This window comes from Muntiacus reevesi, chromosome 17, assembly GCF_963930625.1.
Source record: "Muntiacus reevesi chromosome 17, mMunRee1.1, whole genome shotgun sequence".
NCBI classification, from domain to species: Eukaryota; Metazoa; Chordata; class Mammalia; order Artiodactyla; family Cervidae; genus Muntiacus; species Muntiacus reevesi.
In genome coordinates this window covers 51,910,079-51,934,419 of record NC_089265.1, presented here as the reverse complement: position 1 = coordinate 51,934,419, position 24,341 = coordinate 51,910,079, and the positions used below count along the sequence as shown (strand labels likewise).

Genomic DNA, 24,341 nt, shown 5'->3' with positions numbered 1-24,341 from the left:
AAATTAAAAGATGCTTGCTCCTTGGAAGAAAAGCTATGACCGATCTATACAGCATATTAAAAAGCAGAGACATTACTTTACCAACAAAGGTCCATCTAATCAAAGCTATGGTTTTTCCAGTAGTCATATATGGATGTGAGAGCTGGACTACAAAGAAAGCTGAGCACCAAAGAATTGATGCTTTTGAACTGTGAGGCTGGGAGAAGACTCTTGAGAGTCCCTTGGACAGCAAGGAGATCCAATCAGTCCATCCTAAAGGAAATAAGCCCTGAATATTCATTGGAAGGACTGAAGCTGAAGCTGAAACTCCAATACTTTGGCCACCTGATGCGAAGAACCGACTCAGAAAAGACTGATGCTGGGAAAGATTGAAGGCAGAGAAGGGGATGACAGAGGATGAGACGGTTGGATGGCATCACCGATGCAATGGACATGAATTTGAGTAGGCTCTGGCAATTGGTGATGGACAGGGAGGCTTGCCATGCTGCAGTCCCTGAGGTCACAAAGAGTTGGACACGACTGAGCGACTGAACTGAAGGTTTCATTTTGGTATATGCTTCTCAATACTCCTGTACTTTCAAATGAAATAAAAGCATGCTCATATTTATTTAATGTATAAACCTTTGAACCTCGTCCAGTATTTTTCGACAGCAGGGGTGGGTGGTGGGGGGACATAATTCTCCACCAGTCACAGTGCAGTCAGTGGAGACACAGTGAATACTGACTCTTTGGCTTATTGCCTAGGTCAGAGACAGGACCATGAATGAACCTTTTTCTTTCAAAAATCTCTGTATTACTTTTTTTAGCCAAAACAAAAACCAAAAAGTAAAAAGCGGCCCCAAACCACCTATTAAAGATCCAATTTAACTTTGAAAGAAAAGTTCAAAACCAAGGACAATCGCTGTGTTCTGACAAAAGTTCCCAAAAGTACAGAAGTGATACTTGGCATACCTAAGACAAGAAACTTTTGCTGAGATTGATGATTATGTCATTACATTTAAAACGCCCATAAATTAGCACTAGATACATGGGGGTGTGGTGAGAGGTGTGGGTGGAGTGAAGGAAATTAAAAGCTGCGGTCAGACTTAAAAAAAATACCCCATAAAGCAACGTATGTTTCTGACAGTTGAAACAGACTGCATGACAGACAGCAAAACCACATTTCCGCATGTTTTTTTTTTTTTTTTTTGGAATGGATCTGTGGCTTTATGCCACCAAGCAATATTTTGGTTTACCAAAATGTACTCTATGGCCTTTTAATTTCATGTTTACTTAACTTTCCTTACTATCACTGCTGTTCTCACTCAGCTAGACCAGTTTAAGACAAGTGTCCTAAAAGAGGGAGAAGGCTTTAAAATACAGAATATGCTTCAAATTAGGAAAAAAAGAAAATTAACCACACACATGTAATTCACATTAACTAAAGCACTCATTGTAATTTGGGTATTTAGCTCATACGTAATGAACAATGGAATAATTATTTCTTTGGAAATACAGTCGTTTCTCAAGACAATTACAGAGACTCAGCCTCATGTTTACATAAAATTTCTCAACACAAAATGGATAAAGAATCGTTGACCTATCCAGATGTTGACTGACAGAAAAATGTAAAAGCAACAGAAGAATGACTGAAGCAAAGAGTTTCCATGGCTGATGAATAATTTAAAGGATTCTGTACCTATTCTTAATCTTAAAAAAAGAAAAAAAACCCAAACTTAAAAAGGATAAAAGCCAAAATCAGATAATTTGCAAACTCCCACTATTGCATCTATATAAAGGTAATGGCAGTTAATCAAGCAAAATGATGAAGAGTCTCTCTTTCATACACTGACACAAAGGTCTAACACCTCCTTAAAATGATAAGTTCCAAAAACCACAGCCCACAAAGGGCTGCCTGGCGAAGTCCACTGTGGTCTGGGTGTAGAATAAAGGCACAAATACAAACCTTGCTGAAAATGAATCCCTGAGGTTTTTGGCAGGAAAACAGATTTGGCAGGAGATGAAGGGAAGGTGCTAATATGGAGGCAGATGGGAACCCACAAACTCCCTGTCCTCCTTCTCTGTTCCCATCCCTCCCTCCTCCCTAGGCACCTCATCCACTGGCATAATTAAGACCGAGTTTCCGCTCCAAGGTCTCTTCTCTCAAGGGTACCTTGATGCTGAGAGTTTACAGAGGTCAGTGTCTCAGGTCTTTCTCTGTTCATTTCCACACTCCTCATTCAGGGTCACTTGGATTCCTCCTTTCCAGGACATGTCATCTCTTCAGCCCAGCCTCTCTCCTTCATGTCCCTCTCCACTCAGATCATGTCAACCAACATTTATTGAACATTTGCTGTTAGGCCCTGTGCAAGTTGCTGAGAACAAAGCAAATTAGCAAACAGACATGGTCCCTCCCCTACTGTCTTCCTTACACTTTCCTTCAATAGCCCATGTAATAGAAGTAGCACTTAAGACCTTCTATAATGCTTCCCAAACCCACCTCCTCAACCATTACTTCCTCTATCAACCAACCAGGCTGAGAATGGTTGTAACCACCACTTGAACACGGACATCACTTTTCCTGTCTCTGTGCCTTCCACTTGGAATCCTCCTCTCTCCCTTTCTTCCTGTCCAAAAGACCTCTTCCTCTGCGGTCCCACTAAAATGTCCCCACATCCTCTGTAGCAGCATTCTTAATCAGTTCCAAGCCAGGAAGATGTCCACCTATGTCACAAGCGTGTCATCACCACACACTGCCACGTACTGTCCACACTGGGCCGAACGCCATTAGAGCATTAGAATCTCATGGAGGCAAGCATTCAATCTCCCCTAACACCCTAACCCTCAAAGTGGCCTCCACAAAGTATGAGACCAGTTAGCATGTGTTGAATGAACAGTTACAAGCCACTATCGCCTCTGCCTTCCATCTGGGGTGTCCAGCACTACTGACTTAACTCTGCAACTCTATCAATAAGGGAAGAATAAACGATGTCACGACAATTTAGTTCTTTTTTTCAGGTTTAAGTCTTTAGGTTATAATCTTCTTAATCTTCATAAGGTCTGAAGTGAAGCGAAGTGGAAGTCACTCAGTGGTGTCTGACTCTTTGCGACCCCATGGACAATACAGTCCATGGAGTTCTCCAGGCCAGAATGCTGGAGTGGGTGGCCGTTCCCTTCCCCAGGGGCTCTTTCTCACCCAGGTCTCCCGCATTGCAGGCGGATTCTTTACCAGCTGAGCCACCAGGGAAGCCCAAGAACACTGGAGTGGGTAGCCTATCCCTCCTTCAGAGGATCTTCCAGACCCAGGAATCAAACCGGGGTCTCTTGCATTGCAGGCGGATTCTTTACCAACTGAGCTATCAGGGAAGCCCTTGTAAGGGCTAGTTCTAAGTATTTCAATTTGAGAAGCTAAAAGTTTCTATTCAGAAAATTAATCTCTGTATGAGCTTCAAACAAACAAAAATGACAAACGTAAAAAAGAAAACTGTAAAAAAGAAAACTTGGAAGTTATAAATCTGGAAAGTTGTCATGAACACCATCTCAGAACAAATTCAACAAAGACCTCACCAAACTTTTTCTACATACATCCTAAACTGATGCAAAATATGCTATGAGTTCTTGCTTAGACAGTAAGGAAATCCTATCAGCTCTGCTTAGATCTGGTTAAAGTAGGTCCTAACCATGGGTCTCCTTCCTGGGTCAGCTGTATAAAGCCTTTGTAAATGAGCTGCTTTATGTCTGACCCAGGGTCTCCTAAATCTGAAACCTCAAAAAATGAAAAAAAAAAAAAAAAGTTTTTTTTTTTAAAGGCTTACAAGGAAGAGCTGTCATCTTCACATTCCTGGAACCTACATACAAGAAAAAATTTAAGGACACTCTGGAATTTTGCAGGACATTCTCTACTAAAATGTCCAAACCAAAAAAATTAAAAAGCCCAAACAAGCACTCTGGATTCCCCAACTAGGCCAAAAAATATTCAAGCACGTAACTGTGAAATTGCCACTATGTTTTTTATTGGCCACTTTAGGTGAACTATAATATTTTTTGAGGTTAACCAAAACAGACATACTTAGAAGTAATAAGCCACACTTCCAAACAGTTCTGTGTTCTCCCCCAAATCAAAAGCCTTTAAAATAGTCATCTACATTCATAGCATGGCACAACAGAATATGCAAGGGGAAAAAATAAGCCCAAATAAAACAAGTTCAATGAACAGTGCCCAAACATTTAAAAATATAATAAACTCATATTCTAGATGCATAGGCTACTTAGAAAACTCCAGGTTCCATTCTGTTTACCGCATGTAATCAGGACTAGACAAAGTCAAGCACAACACACTGATCTAACCAAGAAGTTAAAGGGAAAAGCAGAAGGACTATCTTGCAGCAAGAGCTGCCCTAATTTCTCAGTTGGAGCCAATCAAGCCAAGGTGTTATACTGAATTCTCAGGTGGACCAGTCTATCCTATCTTGGGAATAACCAAACAGGTACCTCCAGAAAATGGTTGAAACACTGGCACCGTTCAGCATGAACAGAGGAAGGCTATGGAAAGACAATACTTTTGAAAAAACTGTTACCTAGAAGGAACCACATTCAAAAAACAAAGATCATGGCATCCAGTCCTATCACCTTATGGCAGACAGACAGGGAAAAAGTGGAAACAGTGTCAGATTTCATTTCCTTGGGCTCGAAAATCAACACAGATGGTGACTGCAGCCACAAAATTAGAAGACGCTTTCTCCTTGGAAGAAAAGCTAGACAACGGATTAAAAAGGCAGAGACATCACTTTGCAGACATAAGTCCATATAGTCAAAGCTATGGTTTTTCCAGTAGTCATGTACGAATGTGAGAGCTGGACCATAAAGAAGGCTGAATGCTGAAGAATTGATGCTTTTGAACTGTGGTGCTGGAGAAGACTCTTGACAGTCCCTTGAATAGCAAGATCAAACCAGCCAATCCTAAAGGAAATCAACCCTGAATATGCATTGAAAGGACAGAGGCTGAAGGTGAAGCTCCAATACTCTGGCCACTTGATGTGAAGAGTTGACTCACTAGAAAAGATCCTGATGCTGGGAAAGATTGAGGGCAAGAGGAGAAGGGGACGACAGAGGATGAGACAGCTGGATGGCATCACCAATTCAATGGACAAGAGTTTGAGCAAACTCAGGGAGACAGTGAAGGACAGGGAAGCCTGGTGTGCTGCAGTCCACGGGGTCACAAAGAGTGGACACAATTTAGTGACTGAACAACGACAGAAAGGAAGTAAAAAGTGACTAATTTCTGGGACCCTCAATGGGTAGCGAAGACAAACTGGCCTCACTTAAAAAACAAGAAATTTTCAATGAAAATGATGATTACAGAAAACCATGTAACATCCTCATTCTGAACTTGACATAAGAACCCATTACCACCAACTCAACTCTGCTTATCATCATGAGAAGGGGAGAACACCTGAAAAGACAAGTACAGTTTTACAGGTTCTCTCGCGATGATACAATGAGCTACAGAAGTCAGACAAAGCTGATTCTTGGCTTCTACCCATTCGATGCCAGTAGCACCTCTGAGCTCTGACAACCAGAAGTATCTGCAGACACTGCCAAACGTCCTTGGGAGAAAGGAGCTGCTCTGTCTGAGAGCACCGCCCTAGAGAAATAGTTCTCAAACTCCTTTCGGGTTCTGGTTTCCCCCTGCATCAATGAGGGCTATGAACTCTTCTCCCACAGAAAAAGGCACACGGTTTTGCATATAAATTCAAGGACTCTGTGGATACTTTAAAAACCAGTCAAGGACCCCCCAATTCCAATTCTCATCCCAGGCAGGCACTCAATAATTTTTCAGTCCTCTGGACATTCCCAGGTGGTTACAAAAGGTACTGTGCCTGTTTTAGAAATGTCATGGTCAGAAGCACAAAAATATAGGCCTGTGGTCATCAGGCCATAAGCCAGCAGTGCAATCTACAATAAAGACGAACCATCAGTTCAGTGACCCAGTGCACTTTTTCACAAAAGAGTATACTACTTTTCCCCAACCTGGAATAACTAACCAATTCAGGGCAGCGTGCATGGCCCTGCAAACCTGGCTGAAAAACTACCCTCAACCCATGTTTCCACTCGACTGTTACAATAGCAGAAAGTCCTGAAGCAAATAAAGGAATTGTTTTGCAAATTAAAAACTGAATCTGAAGACCAAAGCTATTTCCACTTGGTTAAAAAAAAGAAGTGTTCCGACCACTTGTATGGTTAGTGAAGCAGAGCCAGAGCAGGGCTTGGGCAGTGAGGCAGAAGAAGCCTGAGTTCAGGGCAAGGCTGCTGCCGCCACAGCGCTTCTCTACAAGGATTAGGGGGCAGAGAATTTGCTAATCTGGGAACACAAAAAGCTTTTTCTGATACAAATATATACACCCAATAGTAGACCCACTATTATTTGTAACACTTTTAAGCTCACTGTGTGCAGAACACAGTGGGCTAGCTAGGTACATGTAAAAGCCAAAAACAAAACAAGCTTCCCATACTAAAAACAGTCCTTTGGGGGGGGGCTGAGGCTGGGCTGACTCTTGCCACTTACACCCTGTAAAGTCCTGGGCAAATTTCTTAGCTTCTCTTTACCTTACTTTCCTCATATACAATGGTGGCAACCAGATCCCTTCCTTAATTAAGGGCTATGATTTAAACCAATCAATGAGCTTCCCTTGTGGCTCTCAGTTGGTAAAGAACCCACCTGCAATGCAGGAGACCTGGGTTCTATCCCTGGGTTGGGAAGATCCCCTGGAGAAGGGAAAGGGTACCCACTCCAGTATTCTGGCCTGGAGAATTCCATGGACGGTACAAGTCCATGCGGTCGCAAACAGTCAGACACAGAGTGACTTTCACTTCACTTAAACAAATCAATACATCTGAAACACCTAGCGCACCTGCTGGTTTGCAGTAGGTGCTCAATTGTTACCTGGTATTATCATTAATATCTGTCAAAGGTACACATATGGACAGACTTCCCAGGTGGTTCATTGGTAAAGAATCCACCTGCCAATGCAGGAGACTCAGGTTCGATCCTGGGATCCCTGGGTCGGGAAGATCCCCTGGAGAAGGAAATGGCAACCCACTTCAGTATTCTTGCCTGGACAAGCGCTCTCATGGACAGCGGAGCCTGGCAGACTATAGTCCATGGGCTTGCAAAAGAATTTGACATGACTCAGCAACTAAGGAACAACAATACATATGGACAATCTGTAACTACAAAGTCACTGATACTCTCTTAACCTAGAGAAAGACACATAAGATGTGGCCATACCTATGAAATTAGGAACACAGCACATGGTTCTAGGTTGTAAAATATTGGCAATAGTAAGATTTTTTTTGATTTCTGTTTTTTTCTGTCTACAATAGCCTAACACTGCTCAAAGGAAAATTCTTAAAAAAATTTTTTTTTCATTACACACAAAATTGATTCAAAATGTTAACTCAACAGCAAGCCACTACTGTCAAGCAATGAAATTAGGAATAGACCTTTTGCTAACATTGGTCATTTTAAAATCACATGAATCCAATCCTCAATTTTAAAAATTCCCCTCACCAGCTCAAGGGCCTGTGGCAGAGAACTGCAATGACAACTCCTAACTTTGGATAGCCTATCGAGACCTTTGTTGCTCTTCATAAAAATGAGTCCTGCTTAAGAGCTCAGAAATAAAGCTCATAAACTAATGGTTGACACTCTACTATAGGAAATGCAGTACAAATGAAAAATTAAGCCATCCCTTCAGTTGTTCCAGCCTTTCCTCGGCTAAGTTCCAAAAACTGTTTTCAGGTGTCAGAGATACAGCAGGAACAAACCACCTTCTCTTTTGGAGCACATACCTTAGTGATGGAACCTGATCTCTACTATGTCCTTCATTCATCAAAGGCCAAGATTATATATTTCCCCCTCTCCCCCCACTTTTTTTTTTTTTTTACCTACAGCTAACTTATAAGCCAAGTTGAAAAGTCCAAACTTTACTCTAAGTAAAAGACAATGCAAGAAACCCAATGTAAGTCACTTAAGCTCTCAAATTCACTGTAAGCCAGTTTACAGGCCTGCTTTACCCTGAGCATCATCAAGGTAAACCTTAGCTAAAGAACTGACATCTGCACTGGATTCTGGAAGCAAAACTAATCCCAGGAGCTAATTGCTGCTGTTGTTTAGTCACTAAGTCGTGTCTGACTCTTGTGACCCCAAGGATTTGTAGCTGGCCAGGCTCCTCTGTCCATGGGATTTCCCAGACAAGAATACTGGAATGGGTTGCCATTTCCTTCTCCAGGGAATCAAACCCATATCTCCTGCAATGGCAGGTGGATTCTTTACGACTGAGCCACCAGAGCTAATTACACAACAGGTAATAAACTACTACATATTATTGGACCACACTTCGATTTACAGGATTTTAGAAGCTGTATGATTAAATTTTCCAATACTTTTCCAACACTATATATGCCAAAGGAAAAGTAAAAAACAAATCACTTTAAAGCAGCACTAGAATTATATACATACAAAATATATTTAATTTTAGGGAATTCCTAAGTGGTCGAGCGGTGAGGACTTGGCCTTTCACTGCCAGGGCCCAGGTTTGATCCCCAGTCAGAGAACTATTAATATGTGTATCGTGGCCAAAAAAAAACACCAAACAAACAGAAGAAACCATATGACATCAATATTAAACGTTTTACAATAGCTATTCTAGTTGTGCATCATTACTCTGGCCTGAATGATGGCCTTCAGGGAGCCAGTGAGTTATGAACCATCCACTAATTAACAGAGTGACTTTGTCATTTAACACTGGAGTCATTTTATTCATCCAAAAGATGGGGAAATGCTTTAGCAACATTATTGGAATCTAAATAAAATCATGGATGAGAAAGTATCCTATAAAATATAAAATACAATAGGTTAATTTTGGAGTTTAAAAGAACAAAAACCTCTGAAAATAGTTGTTAAAAGGGACTTTCTGAGACTGAAAAGAAGTCTCTATTTCTGTCCATTGGGTCGTAGAAAATAACCAGAAGAGCCATTTAGACAAAAGAACTAAGAGATCTCAGTGCTTACTTACACTTTTATTTGAAACCAAGAGAAGCAAAGCGCTGAGAAGTTAAGGCACACGGCAACATCTCACAGCTGGGTACCAGCAAGGTCAGAACGGGAATCTGAGTCCTGATTCAGGAAAGCACTTTGGTGGACGTAGGAGAGTATTCCAAACAGAGCATCTGAAATGTTTGGAGAGTCAGCAGAAATACCTACCATACCAGTGATCTGAAATTGAGTCAAACCGAGGATTTATCTTACCGGTAGGCTGATTTCAAGGATTTATTTAACTTCTATGTGCCTCAGCCTCCTCAAATACAAAATGGAAATAACAATGATAATATAGAGCAGTAACCTCATAAGGTTATTGTGAGAATAAGTAAAATATTACCTCTAAACAAGCTCTCTAAAATCACTTATTGTTATGATTAGGATTGATTCTTACACTTTCAATGACACGGTACCCTCCCCACCAATAAAAAACTAAGATATCTTCATTTCCTTGTCCCCTGAAAAGAAGCAAAAGCTTGCATTTTTACTGATTTGAAAAGAAGTTAGCTAAGCATATCACACTATGCCTAAGATCAGTATCTCCCCACACTCACTCAAACCACAAGTACACAGACCTATTAATAGTAAAAGAATTCTTCAGATACACTCTGACAAGTGATAGAGGGATGTTCAAACTGAATTTTAAATTCAGTTAGGAAAGATTCATGTTTCTATCTTTAAGAAGGCAAATCCCACATGCTAAAATACATGTATTCTACTTTAAACTAGCCTAACTTGCTCCTAAAAAGCAAACCAAACTCAGCTGCTTTTTACTTCATCTTTCCTGTCATTTTTCCACAAATTTAATAAGTAGGCACCCACAGGCCTTACTAGGCTTGGAAGCTCAACGTTCGTTACCCTACAACCTCCATATACCCTTAAAAATACCGTCCACGTTCTTGGCTACCTCGAGCTGAACGCGGGGACTCCCTCATTTACCAAGTATTTCATGCACACCTACTGTGTGGCAGGCGCAGTTCTCAGCACCAGGGACACAGCAGAGGCCATCGGCACACCTGTTCTCACACAGCCTTAACTTCACGTGGGAGCGAGGAGGCCGGCGAGAAACAAGTTCATACCTAGTGTTTGCACAGTATACTTAAGGAATGTGAAAACAGCCAGTTTCACTAAGCGCTGTGCTCACAGTGGAAAAAGGCTTCCTATTTTCATTTGCGATCCCAAGCCTCCATTTTGGCAGGGCAGGACTCTGGAAACAGCAGAGAGGAGAGGGAGGCTCTGGGCTCACACACACAGAGGGATCAGGTCTCTAGCAACACTCTAACATTTCTTGGAGGGCCAGGAGCATCCCCATCTCCTCATGCTGCACACAGCCAAGAACTTCCCAGAAACAAGTGCACTGTTTGGTGTTTGGAAACAGTGCGGCCAGTGCACGGAGCCCTGAGAGGAAAGTCAAGAAACCTACTGCTTCCTTTCCTGCCAGCAGCACCTTGGACGCCCGCTGACCCGCGTGAACCCCGGACTACCAGCCCGCGTGCTGATCCTCCTGTGCTGTGACACCAGGCTAGTCCCTTAAGCCCTTAAGCCCCGGTGTCATCTGTTCAAGGGGCCAGTGGAATGACACTGCTTGGCAAACTGTCAGGTACTCCACTGAAAACTAAATACAGGGATCCAAGCTTGCTACTTGCTTTACAGGAACATCAGGAAGATTAAGGAGAACACATAAAACGCCTTAAGCTCTCTGTAAAGAAAGGTGTTACGGGGAACTAGTGCTCGTAATTTCTACAATTATTCTTCTTTCAGTTATATTTCCTTGCATTTTCAGACTCTTTATCCAAAATAACCCACAGACTTTCAGAAGCAGAATATGTATTTCAAAAATAAGAACACAATTCCAATTAGAATAATATCAATTAAGTGACGCTCGCAAGGAAATCAGAAAGTCAATATTCATCTTCCTTGGCTCCACCTCTCCTGCCTAAGCTGCAGGGTGAGTATGGGGGCCGAGATCCTGCAGGCCGGACAGGTTGTAGGTGGATCCCAGGAGGGCTGCCAGCATTTCTCTCCATCTATCGCAGAAGCTCCCTCCACAATACAACTTGTGAAGTATTTGTGGGCAAAATCCTCAAAAATGATGACAAAGTGACCCACGCACCAGATGGCAGAGGACCTGGGCGGCATCTGGGAATGTTTTTCTTTTGCTTTTTTGACAATCCAGCTAAGAAAACCCACACTTCCCTTTGTCCCCCTGGATGGATTACAGTTACACACAGCAACTCTGAAGAAAGCTGGGCTCAGTGGTAGAGAAACTGTCAAAGCCTGGCATAAACACTAGGTCAAGTTCAATGAAAACAGAGAGGGCATATAGATTTGCGTTGATGATTGCCAGCCAAATCCCTCTTTACAGACAGAAAGCAAGTACCACTGACAGCTGTTACTAAGGCCACATTAAAATGCCTCTAATTTTTGCTTCTGACTAAAACTTCTCAGGCCCTTCCCGCTTGGGAGTGAATAGTTTCATGAACTCTCTTTTCAGTGAACTTACTCTGACCAAGGCAAGTCCTCAGTCTCGCGAACTGTCATCATCAGTGTAAATATTCATTTTTCGCACCTACACGTGCTGCCTCCCACTCCTCTCCAACAACCCAACCAACAGAACTGACGGTAAATGAGCCACTAGACCACTGGAGCTGCCACCACGGCTAAAGTACCAGAGGTTTTTAAGAGGAGGTATGGGGAGGGAGAAAGGGAAAACATCTAAGTATCACATCCCTTTCACTGGCTCTGGAGCCATCAAGGGATTACTATTGTCCTGAAGCCATAAGCCAGTCTACACAGTCATATCAAATAAAAACGTTCTCACTAAAAACAAACACAAATTGCTTCTAACCACACATCTGAAACATTTAATTCACAATTGCCTTCGCCTAGTCTATGTTAAAAAAAAAAAAGTACAATTCTAGGAAAGGAAAGACAAAATGAAGAAGGCAAGAACCAAGGGCCAGTGCCTGCACTATCCTGGCCTCATTGAGGCTGGAACAGCATCTAAAAAGATGCATCTTATCCCTCAGTCCACTAATTCAACCCAGCTCAAACTAACATCATTTAGGATACAAGGAATTCTGTCCAGCAAATAAAGCAAACGGGACAAAAACAAGCACCACCCAGTGGGGACTAAGGGGCAGTGAGAAAGGAACTATCCCTTCGTTTGAATGCTGCAAAGAAAGTCTTTCAACAGTATAAGCAAAACATTTGCCTTCATTTAAAAGTTTGAGTTGTGAGTGATTTCCTGCATCTAAGAACCTCTTTTTGAACTACAAAGAGGCCACAAAACATCACATTTTCCCCTCCCAGCTTCCCCCTTCAAAAACCCACAAGATGGTGATTAACAAACAGCCCGTTGTCTTCAGGCATAGTTTTAGAGGCCACAAGGAAAAGATAAAAGTTAAATGGAAAAGCAAGTTGGTAAACAAATGAGAAATAGGTTACCCAGGGAGGAAGCAAACTCATCTTGATAAATAAGCAGCTCTCTTCGCCCCCATGTGTGGGAGACTAGACTCCAAGCGAAAGCGACCCTAGCCCTCTCACCCACTGAAAGCAGTCTAGATGGAGAAAGAGTTCAGGCCAAGCCTCTGGCCCGGACTCCAGGCCGAGATGCAGAGAATGCCCCCACACTCCAGGAGTCTGGGTATAAGCCCAAAGTGCAGTGGCTCAAAGGCAAGCCCAAGGACTAGCCCAGCCTACCAGGAGTTCTCCATTCCAGAAAAGAGCGAGGGCCTGATCTCCAAACAAAGGCAGACCCATCCCCCAGGGCACACCCTTCCAGGTAAATTCATCTCAAACCCAGAATCCACTACCTAATAACTGTATCACTGTGCAGATCTGATCCTGTTTAATCATTCTTTGATGGGTCATAATCCCTTTCTTAGGATCTTTGTGAGAATTAAAGAATTTTGGCAATGTGCCCAGATCAGTTGTAAGCACAAGTCAGATAGGTAATAAACATTCATGTCTACTGAAAGGAAATTCCAATTCCACTCAACAATCACTGCTTCAGGTGAAAAATCTTCAGATATTCTATAAAACCTCAGAAAGAAAACTAAGAACCCAACATGCAAGAAGAGAAAAGAGGGAAACCCACACAATCCAGAAAATGCTAATTATGCACACACGCTGACTGGTTAAATTTCCTCCTCCAGACCTCCTTCTCTAGACAATCCCGTGACATGTGAAACAACAGCTCCCGTGCCCTGCCCGAGGCACCGACACTCGGTTTCAACTGTCCAAACACTAGATCCTCTCACTTTGGGAAAAAATTTACTTAAAATCTACATATATCTAGACTTACAAAATAAGACTGAAGCTAAACCTCATCCCAAAATGTCCAATCAGAGAGGAGGGGAAAAATGATCACTAATGACTTCCCTTTAGTTAATGCTAATTATAGAATACTACTGAAGGATAGGTAATCATAAATTAGAAGGGGTGGCTTTAAACCTTTAATGAAAAACAAAAACACAAGCCTCCTCCCCTCCATGCTCTCCTAACTATATCTGGAGCTTCTCACACAATTATTGAAATTTCACTTGTAATCGCTCTTTGAGAATTTCTGGTCCGGCAGTGTCCACCACTGTTCAGCCCCTCTAGATTATTTTCCTAAGGTTTATATAGCAAAAGAAAGTTCTGGCAGCAAAATTTTCACTGGTTTATTAAGTTACTTTGTGCTGAAACATTCCATCTTCGACAATTCCCTTTCATTATTACACAAGAGTTCATTATCACATTCACTCCTGAAAAGCTGTCACTGCGTAAGAAGACAACAGCCACATTTTTGCCTGCTCCTGCATCTACTCCTCCAATCCAAGCATTTACAGTCTAAGACAAGACACCTACAAGAAATTAGTAAAGCTCCACAAACAAAGTTTCCTTATGGGAAACCTGGTCTAAACAGAACTTTAAACAAAGTGCTTGCTTCCACTGCAACCGCTGTCCCCAGATAAATTTACTGCGCCCTAGAATCAAGTACACTCCAGGCTGGAATGCCAGGCCAGTCGGGTATTACTTCAACCTCAATAAATCTCTTTTTACTCTCCAAATCCTCGGCTGCTTTCTAAAATAGTTCACGAAAAAGCACCAACCTAATTAACAACAGCTTCCTCTGCAACTGTGGCCTTGATTTCACTTATTTACACATTAACTGCAGCCTCCTTTTGGCCAATCCAGTCTATTCTCTGTACCATGCCGAGCCTTTTATCTGCCCTGGACAGCATTTTCTCCAGCAGATGAAGTAGATGCCGATTGATTTGCTGTCGAGCATGGTAAATTAATAGCAACAAATTGCTGAGGGCCCGTCTCGCTGCTCCACCATGCTTCGGCAGTTTTGCTTTATTTGCTCCATGATGGGCAGCAGTCGGCCTCTTCAAGTCAATTTCTTCTTAACAACCTGCAATACTTTTCAATGGTGAAAATAGAGCTGTTCCTTGTAAGTCAGAAATCAATATCCTATTGCCCTTAGAAAATGCTAAACAAGCAGTATTGGCAATCCACTTGGTACTAGAGGGTATCAGATATAATGCAAATCCATACTGCTTCCCTCCTTGTAGTTATTACAATTTGCTAAAAGGTTCCTAATGTCATTTATCATCATTTACCATCGACCAGAGAGGCTATGATTATGATATCCTATCAGCTGGCAAGGCCCTTTCATTTCTATTCAATTAATATTTTAGCAGCACTCAAATGGTTGTGGCCCAAGTCTTATAATAAAATTTACATGGCTTATAGTGAAACAGGAGTTTGTTGCTCTGATTGGAAAAAAATAATAACTGTATATATACACATATATGTGCAACCTAAACACGTGTGGGTGCTCAGTTGCTCAGTTGTGGCCGACTCTTTGTGACCCCCATGGACGTAGCCCACCAGGCTTCTCTGTCTATGGAATTTTCCACGCAAGAATACTGGAGTGAGTCACCATTTCCTTCTTCAAAACATGTATATATTCACATACAAAGACAGAGACATGTACATATACGTGTGCAGTACATTAGAATGCAAGTTCTAAGTGTTGCAGACTTCTAATATTTTTCGATTTCTAAAATTCAAATATTAAGCTGATTTTTTAAATGCAAAGAGATTGGCAGGTTGCAGACGATTAACTATGAGAAAATCATAGATGTTCTCGAAATGTAGTATGTTCATCTCCATTTACAGTTCCTACAGGTCGAATTTACATATCCATTGTTCCTAATCTACATCCAATATTCACTTTTTAAAGTGGTAACTGCCTGCTGTCAGATTAAATCAGGGCCTCTTCTTTAATTACAGCATTACAGGTGAAGGATGGCAACAAGCAGCATTTAGCAATGTTATCAACAGAACGCACCACCCTGTTCTGCCACGGTCACTGACCCATTTAGAAACCACTCTGTATGTATAAGGAACAATCAGCAGGCGGGGACAAAAAAAGTAACAACTAAACCACCGGCCACCACCTGTCCCATTCAAAACAAAAAAACAGAAAGACCCAACTGAGGGAAATCCTTAAGGAATGAAGGCTAAGGTTCTTTCATTTTAAAAAATCCCATTATGAAGAAATCACAACAAAACATGGGCCATTTCCAATCATGTCCCACTTATCATCTTCACTTTCATGCTAGAACTTAAAGACAGTGGCAAAACATTAATTCACTTTACAGCCTAGAACACTCCACTCTAACTTTTTTGGGTTTTCTCCCAACTTCAGCTCTATTGATCCTACTAAAGATTACCAGAAATTAGATTCACATTTTATGCTCTGATTCCATGTCATGTCACTGAGTTCCCCTTTAAAAAAAAAAAAAAAATACTAATTCTACCAGACTAATGCTATTTACTCAGTTACCAAAATTTAAATTAATTATGTTCTCAAACATAATTGTTAAAAATTGGCAACATTATGCAGGCTTAATTAAGATTAAATCCAATTTACTAAATGTACTTTAATTGGTACTAATTACATTAGCTTTCATTTCAGAATGACAAATTCCCCATAGGTTTCACTTTACAGTCCTCTATCAGAGTCAGCACAGGGTGACTGAGGATGAACATCATACAGAAAGGGGAGGGACCATAAATACTGGGCCCCCCACCCCGCTTGTCACTGCTCTGGGCTTTTATCCTTTTATCAATTTGCTAAGTCACAGAGTCATGACTCCAGCACAGCCATCATTTTCTGTTCCAGTGAAAAATTTCTCTAAAAATAAATACTATGTGGCTGGCAGCAGCCAAGAACAGGAGCATTAACCAAAAAATACACAAAGGTTTCAAATATCAGGGCCACCAATTACTAGGGTACTTCCAAGGACTCCAGGGACTCCTACTCTTGAACCCTTCAGAGACACAAATCTAATAAGTGAATAAGCCTAACCCGATCTTGAGAACTAGGCCCAATTATGCCGCAGGGCAACCTCCCTGCCTTATTGCTGCTTTCCATTACGAGGGTATCCAGCGAGTGCATCTGGAAGAGAGGCCAAGAGGAACCAAGGCTGTCTGCCTAAGAAAACAAATAAAGACAGATATGCCTCTGTGCTTAAGGGGGGAAAGAAAGAAAATATAATAAGTAGGTGGTTTGCAGGGCTGTCTGTATTTCATAATGTGATAAACTGCCCTCAGGATTCTTGATATGATTGAATTTAAAAGCAAGAGAAAAAAAGGGAAAATGTAGTCCATTCTCAATTTTAAATGGATGGCATTTGAGGCCAGCTGGACAAGAAGATGACAGAATTACAGAAGTATAAAATGTGCAAAATTAAGGGATCTTATAGAGCACCTCCTGCCCCCTAAAAGAAATACATACGGCCAAATACAAGCTCTGCGCCTCTCAGAATTGTAAACAGTATAAAAAGATCTGGAAACTAAGTGGTAATAAGATACAGGAGGAGAAATAAAGGGATATTAATCACCTGGTCCAATCTTTAAAAAGACACTAATTAGTACTGGGTGGTGGATAAGGACCAAAAAAGGGGGGGGGGGGGGGGGAGGACATGTACAAGATCCAGATCTAAAGTGACATCATGTATTGAGCATAATTAACAAACAGCATCTTTCATGTGAATTATTTATGTAAGGTAGAGCTAAGGGGCTTCAAGCTAACCCAAGCATAAGTTTTATGGATTTTGTTTAAGCAGGAGTTATTTACATGACTTATCTGAACAGACATGGCAAGGATGCCAAAATAATAAAGAATTTTAACATGCAACAAACTATACTATAATGCTAATATTGACATAACCAAATAGCACATGAAGTAAAAAAAAAAAATTATCTGAAATAATCAATGTAACGACGCTTTTTTCCCCCCAACTTTTTTGTTTTCAAATGCTATCTGACTGCTTTTATTGTCTACCAGTCATCTTTTAAAGATATGAGTATGTTTTGAGTATGTAATAATTAACCATATTGAAAAAGGAATCCATACATGGTAGAGCTTAACAATATGTGATCATTTTACATTTTTTAATCTTAGAAGGTAATGAAATCCATGAACATAAGAGAAGAAAAGCACTGTTTTTCCCTCATCTTTTTCCAGCAGGTAAACACATACACACCTACTCCGAAATGGCTGATGACACAGATCTGAAGCACTTTCACTAGGAGATCACTTAAAACAAACGTCTCTTAATATTATTATTGCCAAACAGTATTTATACATATATGCTATTTTTCTTTCTAGGAAACTTAAACCAAGCCATTTTATTCAGTCTCTTGCAAAAAAAGTCTGGTTCGGTCATACCTCTTCACACTTTCGGACTAACCTTTTTTTTTCTTCCCTCTTTTTGTTTTTCTGGCAGAACTAATTGCTAGATTTCAAGACCCAGGGTTTAACCTTATCACATCCTCCTATCAGGCTCATGTAGTCGTGCAAATTTTGGCAGGAACAGTTACAGTTCCTGGTAAGACCCAACTAAGTTGTCTCTGGGGGCCAGTACAAGGAATTTACATCAGTTTCTTTTTGTAGTGCCACAGATTTCATTTTGATCCTCCCAGCTCACCCTCTATCCATTCTTTCACACCAACCCAAGGAAAACTCCAGACAATTTACAATTTTACATTTTAATATTTTCCAAGAAAAGCTTTCATTAGGCAAGTCTGCAATGTTCAAAATACATAAATTAATTCTTTCAAAAGAAAAAGAAAACATTTTAAAATTTCAGCACCCTGCTTTTGAAAGTGTACAAAGTTTAATATGCATTCAGACACCTTAAATTACATTGTTAAATGATTAAAATGAAGATAATATGCTAAACAGATGAGGAAACACACCTGAATAAAGAGCATTCTCTCCAGTACACGGACTTTTAAAATACAGGTGGCCACAAAAACGTGCAGAATCAAACTGCAAAACATACAACTTCCTTTTTAAAGTGCACAGTATTACTGTTATTTAAAACACTTACAAAGAAATAATAGCTTACCTGCTTGTGCATTTCTATATTCAACCCATAGGACATCTCATAATACTGTCAAAGAAGGAAAAGCAATTAATTTTGAGCCTTTCATCAAACAAGCTTCCTAGTTTGTTCAAAATGTCCCCAAGTAAACATAAAAGCCTCGCCTAAACCAAAATATCCATCCTTCCAATGGTGGCACATCAGGAAGAACACTCTATGAGTATCTTCAGCTTAGTAAACTAAAGCCACCTTAAGACACAGAATCTAAGAGAATAACTCACAAAAGTAAGAAAAACAAGCTCAAACATAGCATTCTTAACACCTCCAATGATCTTTCTACATCACAAGTGGATGACTCACAAACATCTGATGAAAATGTGGTACTCTATGGACTAATTCCTAGGCACAGCGGGCAAGTTAATAACAAAAACAACAACTCATACAAATGCAGAGGCTTTGACATGAACTATTTGAAAAGGTGATGCTACTTCAGAGTTTCGCTTCTCATTTTAAGGACACTACTCATGTTCATGCATTCAAAGGAAAAAGGCTTGATAGGAAATGAATGAGTTACTCTAGAGCCTTTATGAACAAGCGTAAAAATACACTTGGTAATACCTCTGAAAAAGCAGATCTGATTGTTTTAAACATGTAGTATAACTGGCATTAAAGAAATTCTGGCAGAACAAATCGGTTATACAGGAGGCTAAAACAATCCACAGTTCAACAGTACTGGAAACTGAAAACCCACAAAACACACGCAAATACACACACACTAGGAATATACAATGTAGAGGAAGAATGGGGAGGGAAAACCTGAAAAGATGTCTAGTGTCTTGTCTTAGTCACCATTGTTTAAAAGAAATAAAACATTTTAAAACATTTAAAACTAACAGTTTACTGAAAAATTCCCTGGTTAAAATCTGTTTGAAGCAAGAGCAATAAAACAACAAAGAAAACCACTAACACAAAAACATTTTGCCTATGACTCTAAACGAAATGTAAATGAGGTTTTTTTTTTTCAATCTGTAAAAACAAAGCACAGAAAATTATACCCTGTGCAACTAAACTTTTTCGAAAATTCAAATCAAAGCTGGTTGTCAGAGGCAAGTTAGAACATCCTCGAATTACAGGTTGCTAATGGTCACATTCCCACAACTTCAACTACGCTGCACAGCAACTATCCTCTAACCCTGCAGCCTCCAGCAATCTGAACGTATTTCTAGCTTTTGGTACCCCAAACTAAAAGGTACTCTGAATCTGCGACACAGTTTTCTTACCATCACATAATGCCGCTGCATCTCTGTCTTCTCACTGGCGAGTTTCTCACATTCTAGCTTCAGGCTGTTCAAGAAATAAGGAAATCTAAGTACAACCCAGATCTTGACTTACATCCTTCAAATACACATTCCCGCCTCTAAATCATCACCTACAAAATACCTTATCATCTTAAGTACCACCCTCATTACTGAAAAACAGGCAGGAGAGAAAAGGGTAAGTGGAACCAGTCCAGGCTTGTCCTTTCAACAAGGATCAAATGTGGGGGGTTTTGCTTAAGAAAAAACCCTCTAGCCAATTAACTCCAGAATCTCATTCAGAAATGAATATTCACTAAATTCACTAAATACAACATAAAGGAGGAAATAAACATCAATAATGCCTACATCTCCAAACAAGAGTAAGTCCCCTAAAAATGTCACAAGGGAGTTTTTTCTTTAATGTTCCACGAAAAGATTAATGAAAATATGAATCAAGCATGTCTTATGAATGATGTCTTATTTTTTCCCTCCAAAACAGAGACAAGTTGAATACCACCACCCAGGGGCAAGGCGTGGATCAGGTTCAGTGGCTTGTTTTGGTTGCGTAATTTATGAAATAAGAAATACAAGCCATTAAAAATCCAGCGAAAGAAAAATATTTCAAAGGTACTCTAAGATCTAATGATTGTCTCTTCAGAGCAACACATCTTTTCAGCATAAAAGTAATGAAATCGCCTACTTGGCGACTTCCTAAGGCTCTGGGCTCTCGGTTTCAGTGGAATGGCAGAAAGAAGAAAGAAGGAATCAAGCCCGGAATAATAAAGGACCAAGAAAGTCAAAAGGCCCCAGAATGTTCCCAACCGTCCATTCGCCTGGCCCCAATAAATCAATATTGAAAGTTTGGCCTCAGCGTTTTCCAAGTGTCCCCAGTTTCGATTGTTCGGTCTTTTTTTTTTTAATTTACGGGAAAAGGAGGAAACGCTTCATTTCTTTACACCTGCCTAAGGAAAAGAGGCCTTGACTTGCCCTTTCTGCCCACAAGGAAACATAGTAATACCTTTGCGGTGGCGGAAAAAAAAAGGGGGGGGGGGGTGTATGTTGGGGGAAGACAAGAGCTAAGCAAACAGAAGGATCAGCTAAAGTCAATATCTTTACCTGTGGTACTGAGCCTGTAAGAACTGAAACTCTTCCTTAATCCGATCACAGGACTCGGAAATTGTAAATTTAAAGGGTTGAGCAGGCTGATGCGGTGCCTAAAGAACAACAATAAAATATTTAATTAGCCCAAGGCAGAAGCGAGGCAGAGAGATGGAGAAAACACCACGCGGCACTGGCGGGAGGGTTGGGGGTGTCATCGCAGGCAAAGAAGCAGGAAAACTCTCCTCCCGCCCCCTCCCCTGGCCACACAGCCGGGCCGAGGCTGGCCCCGGGGCCCCGCGTTCTCGCGCCCGCCCAGGACCCCGCGGGTTCGAGACCCCGCTCCCTTCCCACGTCAACGGCGGGGGCCCTGGGGCCGGCGCGCCGCGCCCACAGCCTCCCCACCCGGAATCGAAACTGGCCCGTCGGGGGGACGCGCGCCATGGCGTCGGGCCGCGGTCAGGTCGGGGGAGGGGGCACGCGGCAGCCACTCTCCCGGTCGGTCCGTCGGCTGGCTCGCTGATCCCCGGGGCCCGCGGCGCGAGGGGCCGGCGCCCCGCACTCCCGAGCCGCCGCCGGACACGCCGCGCCGCCGCGGAGGGCGCCCTCCCCGCCCCGGCGCGGAGTCGCGCCTCCTCCATCGCTCGCCACCCCTCCTCCAGGAGTCGCGGCGCGGGGACGGCGAACAGCTCCGCGCGGCTTCCAGGGGCTTCAAAGACAACAATAAGAAAATGGCTACAACTCAATTGCTTTTCCGCACCCCCTCTCCGAAAGTGCCCCCGCGCCCGGGGAGAGCAGGGGCGGGGGGTGGAGGGCGACTCTCGAGCTGCGTGCGGGGTTTGGGCCGCCCTCCACGCCCCTCAGGCCAAAGACACAACTCAGCGCGCAGGGGGCGACGCGGGGACTCCCCCGGCACCCGGCAAGCCCGCGCCCCCACCGCCCGCACTCACCGGGTGTCTGGTCTGCGGGTACATCTTGCTCAGGTCGCGAATCATCCAAACCGATTTAGTTGGCTGCGCTGGGCAGAGGCGCGCGGCTCATTGGCTTTAATGGCCCGGAGGAGGAGGAGGAGGAGGCGGCGGAGGCGGCGGAGGCGGCCGGCCGGGTCCGAGTGGCGGCTCGGACGGTCCCGGACCCCGCTGGGTCTCGCGTGACGCGGGCAGCAAGAACGCGCGGCGGCGGCGCCTGGGTGCGGGCGGCCGAACCGCTCCGCATTCCCCGCGGGCGTCACTGGCCCGCCGCGGGCATTGTCCGGCGCGCGTCTCCCGCGGCAACGCTCCGACGTTCGCTCCGCTGAGGCGCGCCCGCCGAGCCCGGCGCCGCGGCCGCGCCGCTCACCCGGGACGGGAAAGTGCGAGCTCCGCGCCCCACCGCCCGCCGGCAGCGCCGCCCGCTCGCTCGCTGGCTCACTCGGCGTCCCACTCCAAACTTTTTTTTATTTGTCTTTTAATTGGTTGTTATTCCTCCGAATGAATGATCTCTCTCTTCTTTCCTAAAAGCAAACACAAACTCCTTTGGTTCGGAAGAGGTCTCGGCGGTGCTTTTGGTTTCTCTGGAGATTTTTTTCACCTCACAGCAACGATCTTTTAAAAGGCACCTTTTAGCTTCTTTTACCACATCTCATTTCCTTATTTTTCTTCCTTCCTGTTTTCTTGTCTTTTTTTTTAACCCCAAATTGAAGGGGTTTATAAAAATAAAAGAGTGAAACGCTTGCGGCTTTTTTTTTTTTTTAATTCTCTCTCCTTTCAAACTCTGCGAACAGCACCTCAAAATAATATACAAGTGTGTGAGAGGGGGAAGAAAGCAGCCAAGAGCTGAAACACCCGCTCAGAACAGCTCTAACAACACACTCTGTGTAGGTGACTTCTTTGACCAAATTTAGCAGCCGCTAATCATTAACATTCTGATACATATTCACAACCGTCCTTGGAGGGACCGCGGAGCATCCCGGGAGATGTAGTCCGCCTCCAGCGACGGTAGGTGAGGATTCAGCCAAATTGACTACAATCACCGGCCGGCCACGCGACCACTTTGGGGGGGCTCTCCAAGCGTCCCGCCCACCCCCGGCGCAGTAGGCGTCTCCAACAACCAATCAGAGGTGGCTGAACATTAATCGCCGTTCTGTGTTACTGCCCATCATTTCACTGCTGACAAATGGCGAGCTAGAGGGGAGGAGCCGGCCGGGCTGGAACCCACGTGGGGCCCGGGCGTCGTCCGTGGCTCGGACCAATGAATGCAACGAAATAGGGTGAGCGGAGGCGGGGCGGAGAGGGCACGCCCAAGGCGGAGCTTAGCCTTGGCTGACGTTCCTTAGCGCGAGCGTTCGAACCGGGGAAACATTTGTTCGGCTGTCAATCAAAGTAACGTGGGCCTGGGAGCAGCGGTGGCTGCTGCTGCTGCTGCCCTGGCTGCATCTTCAGAACTGGATGTTGGTGTGGTGGTGGCGGCGAAATAAAGAGGGTACTGGGGGCGGTAAGACTGGAAGTTAGTCAGAAGATCTTCCGAGTCTCGTCTTCCTTCCCGCCTCCCACCAACCCAAACATCCTCGGCCCCTTGCTCCGGTCCGCGCCAGGAATGCGGACTAATTAGGGTCCAGTGTCTCCTTAAAGAGACAAGCTCGGCCTTGTGTAACGCTCCGGAACCCCTGTTGAGACAAGAGAGGGAGGATCACGCCGATCCCACTTCGTTCGGTTCACATCAATTTTACGCGCCGCTGGAGCCGGCATAATTTTCCGTGTGAACGCGGATTCGGGCCCCTGTTCTTGTTCAGAGCCCAAGACTGAGCTGCAAGACGCTGACCCGGGTGGGGGGCGGGGGCGCGGGAGGAGGGGGGGGGGTGCCCTCTGAGTCCGGAGCGGGCTGTGATTGCCGTTTAACCCCGAAGTGGGGCCGCCTTCCCCGAACAACTCTGCAAGGAAGCTCCCCAGGACTCTCAGACTGGGGGTCGCGGGGGCGTCAGCGTGGAGTTTCGGGGTGGGACTGGAAGCCCGAGGTGGGCAGGGGTCGCCCGATTCCCAGAGAAACCTTGTCGAGAGAGCCACCTGCACCCCGCACACTATCAGTTGGTCAGCGGGAAAAATAGTGTCATCTAGATGCTGGTCCCCGCCACAGGGAAGAAAACGGCCCTTCACGCCCCAAGATGCTCCCTCTCCCAGATCATCAGGAAGAAGACTGCCCCGCATTTTCCCGATTTTTTTGGGAAGAGCAGCAAGTCGAGCTTGTCGCGGTTGAAACGGGCCGGAAGCCACGCGAGAGGTGGCGGTCGGCCACGGTTGGGGACCAGGGCTGGAAAGGTGGGGGCGTGTCCGGGGGTTGAAGCCTGGGGGAGGGCATCCCTATGGTAGAAGCTAAGGAATAAGAGTGGACTTGGTGGCAATAAGGGACAGCCTGGGACCGGCAGGTTTTCCACCACTAGTCCTCGTTCAGCCAGGGGTAGCTCCTTGGGTTAAGGGGAAGCCGCGAGGCTTTCAATCTTTC

At 43.7% G+C, this 24,341-nt stretch overlaps 1 protein-coding gene across 6 annotated transcripts in view; it reads right to left on the bottom strand.

The window, feature by feature from the left end:
- The window catches only part of LOC136148383 (transducin-like enhancer protein 4), a 150,025-nt gene extending 127,305 nt beyond the window's left edge, over window positions 1-22,720 (bottom strand). For 3 of the 6 annotated variants that reach the window (XM_065907889.1, XM_065907890.1, XM_065907893.1), the window contains exons 1-4: window positions 21,815-22,720; window positions 20,883-20,980; window positions 19,749-19,812; window positions 18,493-18,537 (exon numbers count right to left, since the gene is read on the bottom strand). In XM_065907889.1, the coding sequence (XP_065763961.1) occupies window positions 18,493-18,537; window positions 19,749-19,812; window positions 20,883-20,980; window positions 21,815-21,859 (252 nt within the window). In that variant the 5' untranslated portion in view covers window positions 21,860-22,720. Of the gene's footprint in view, window positions 1-18,492; window positions 18,538-19,748; window positions 19,813-20,882; window positions 20,981-21,269; window positions 21,488-21,814 lie in introns of those variants that run through there. The other 3 variants (XM_065907891.1, XM_065907892.1, XM_065907894.1) reach the window with 1 other exon arrangement.
- Window positions 22,721-24,341: the final 1,621 nt, after the last annotated feature.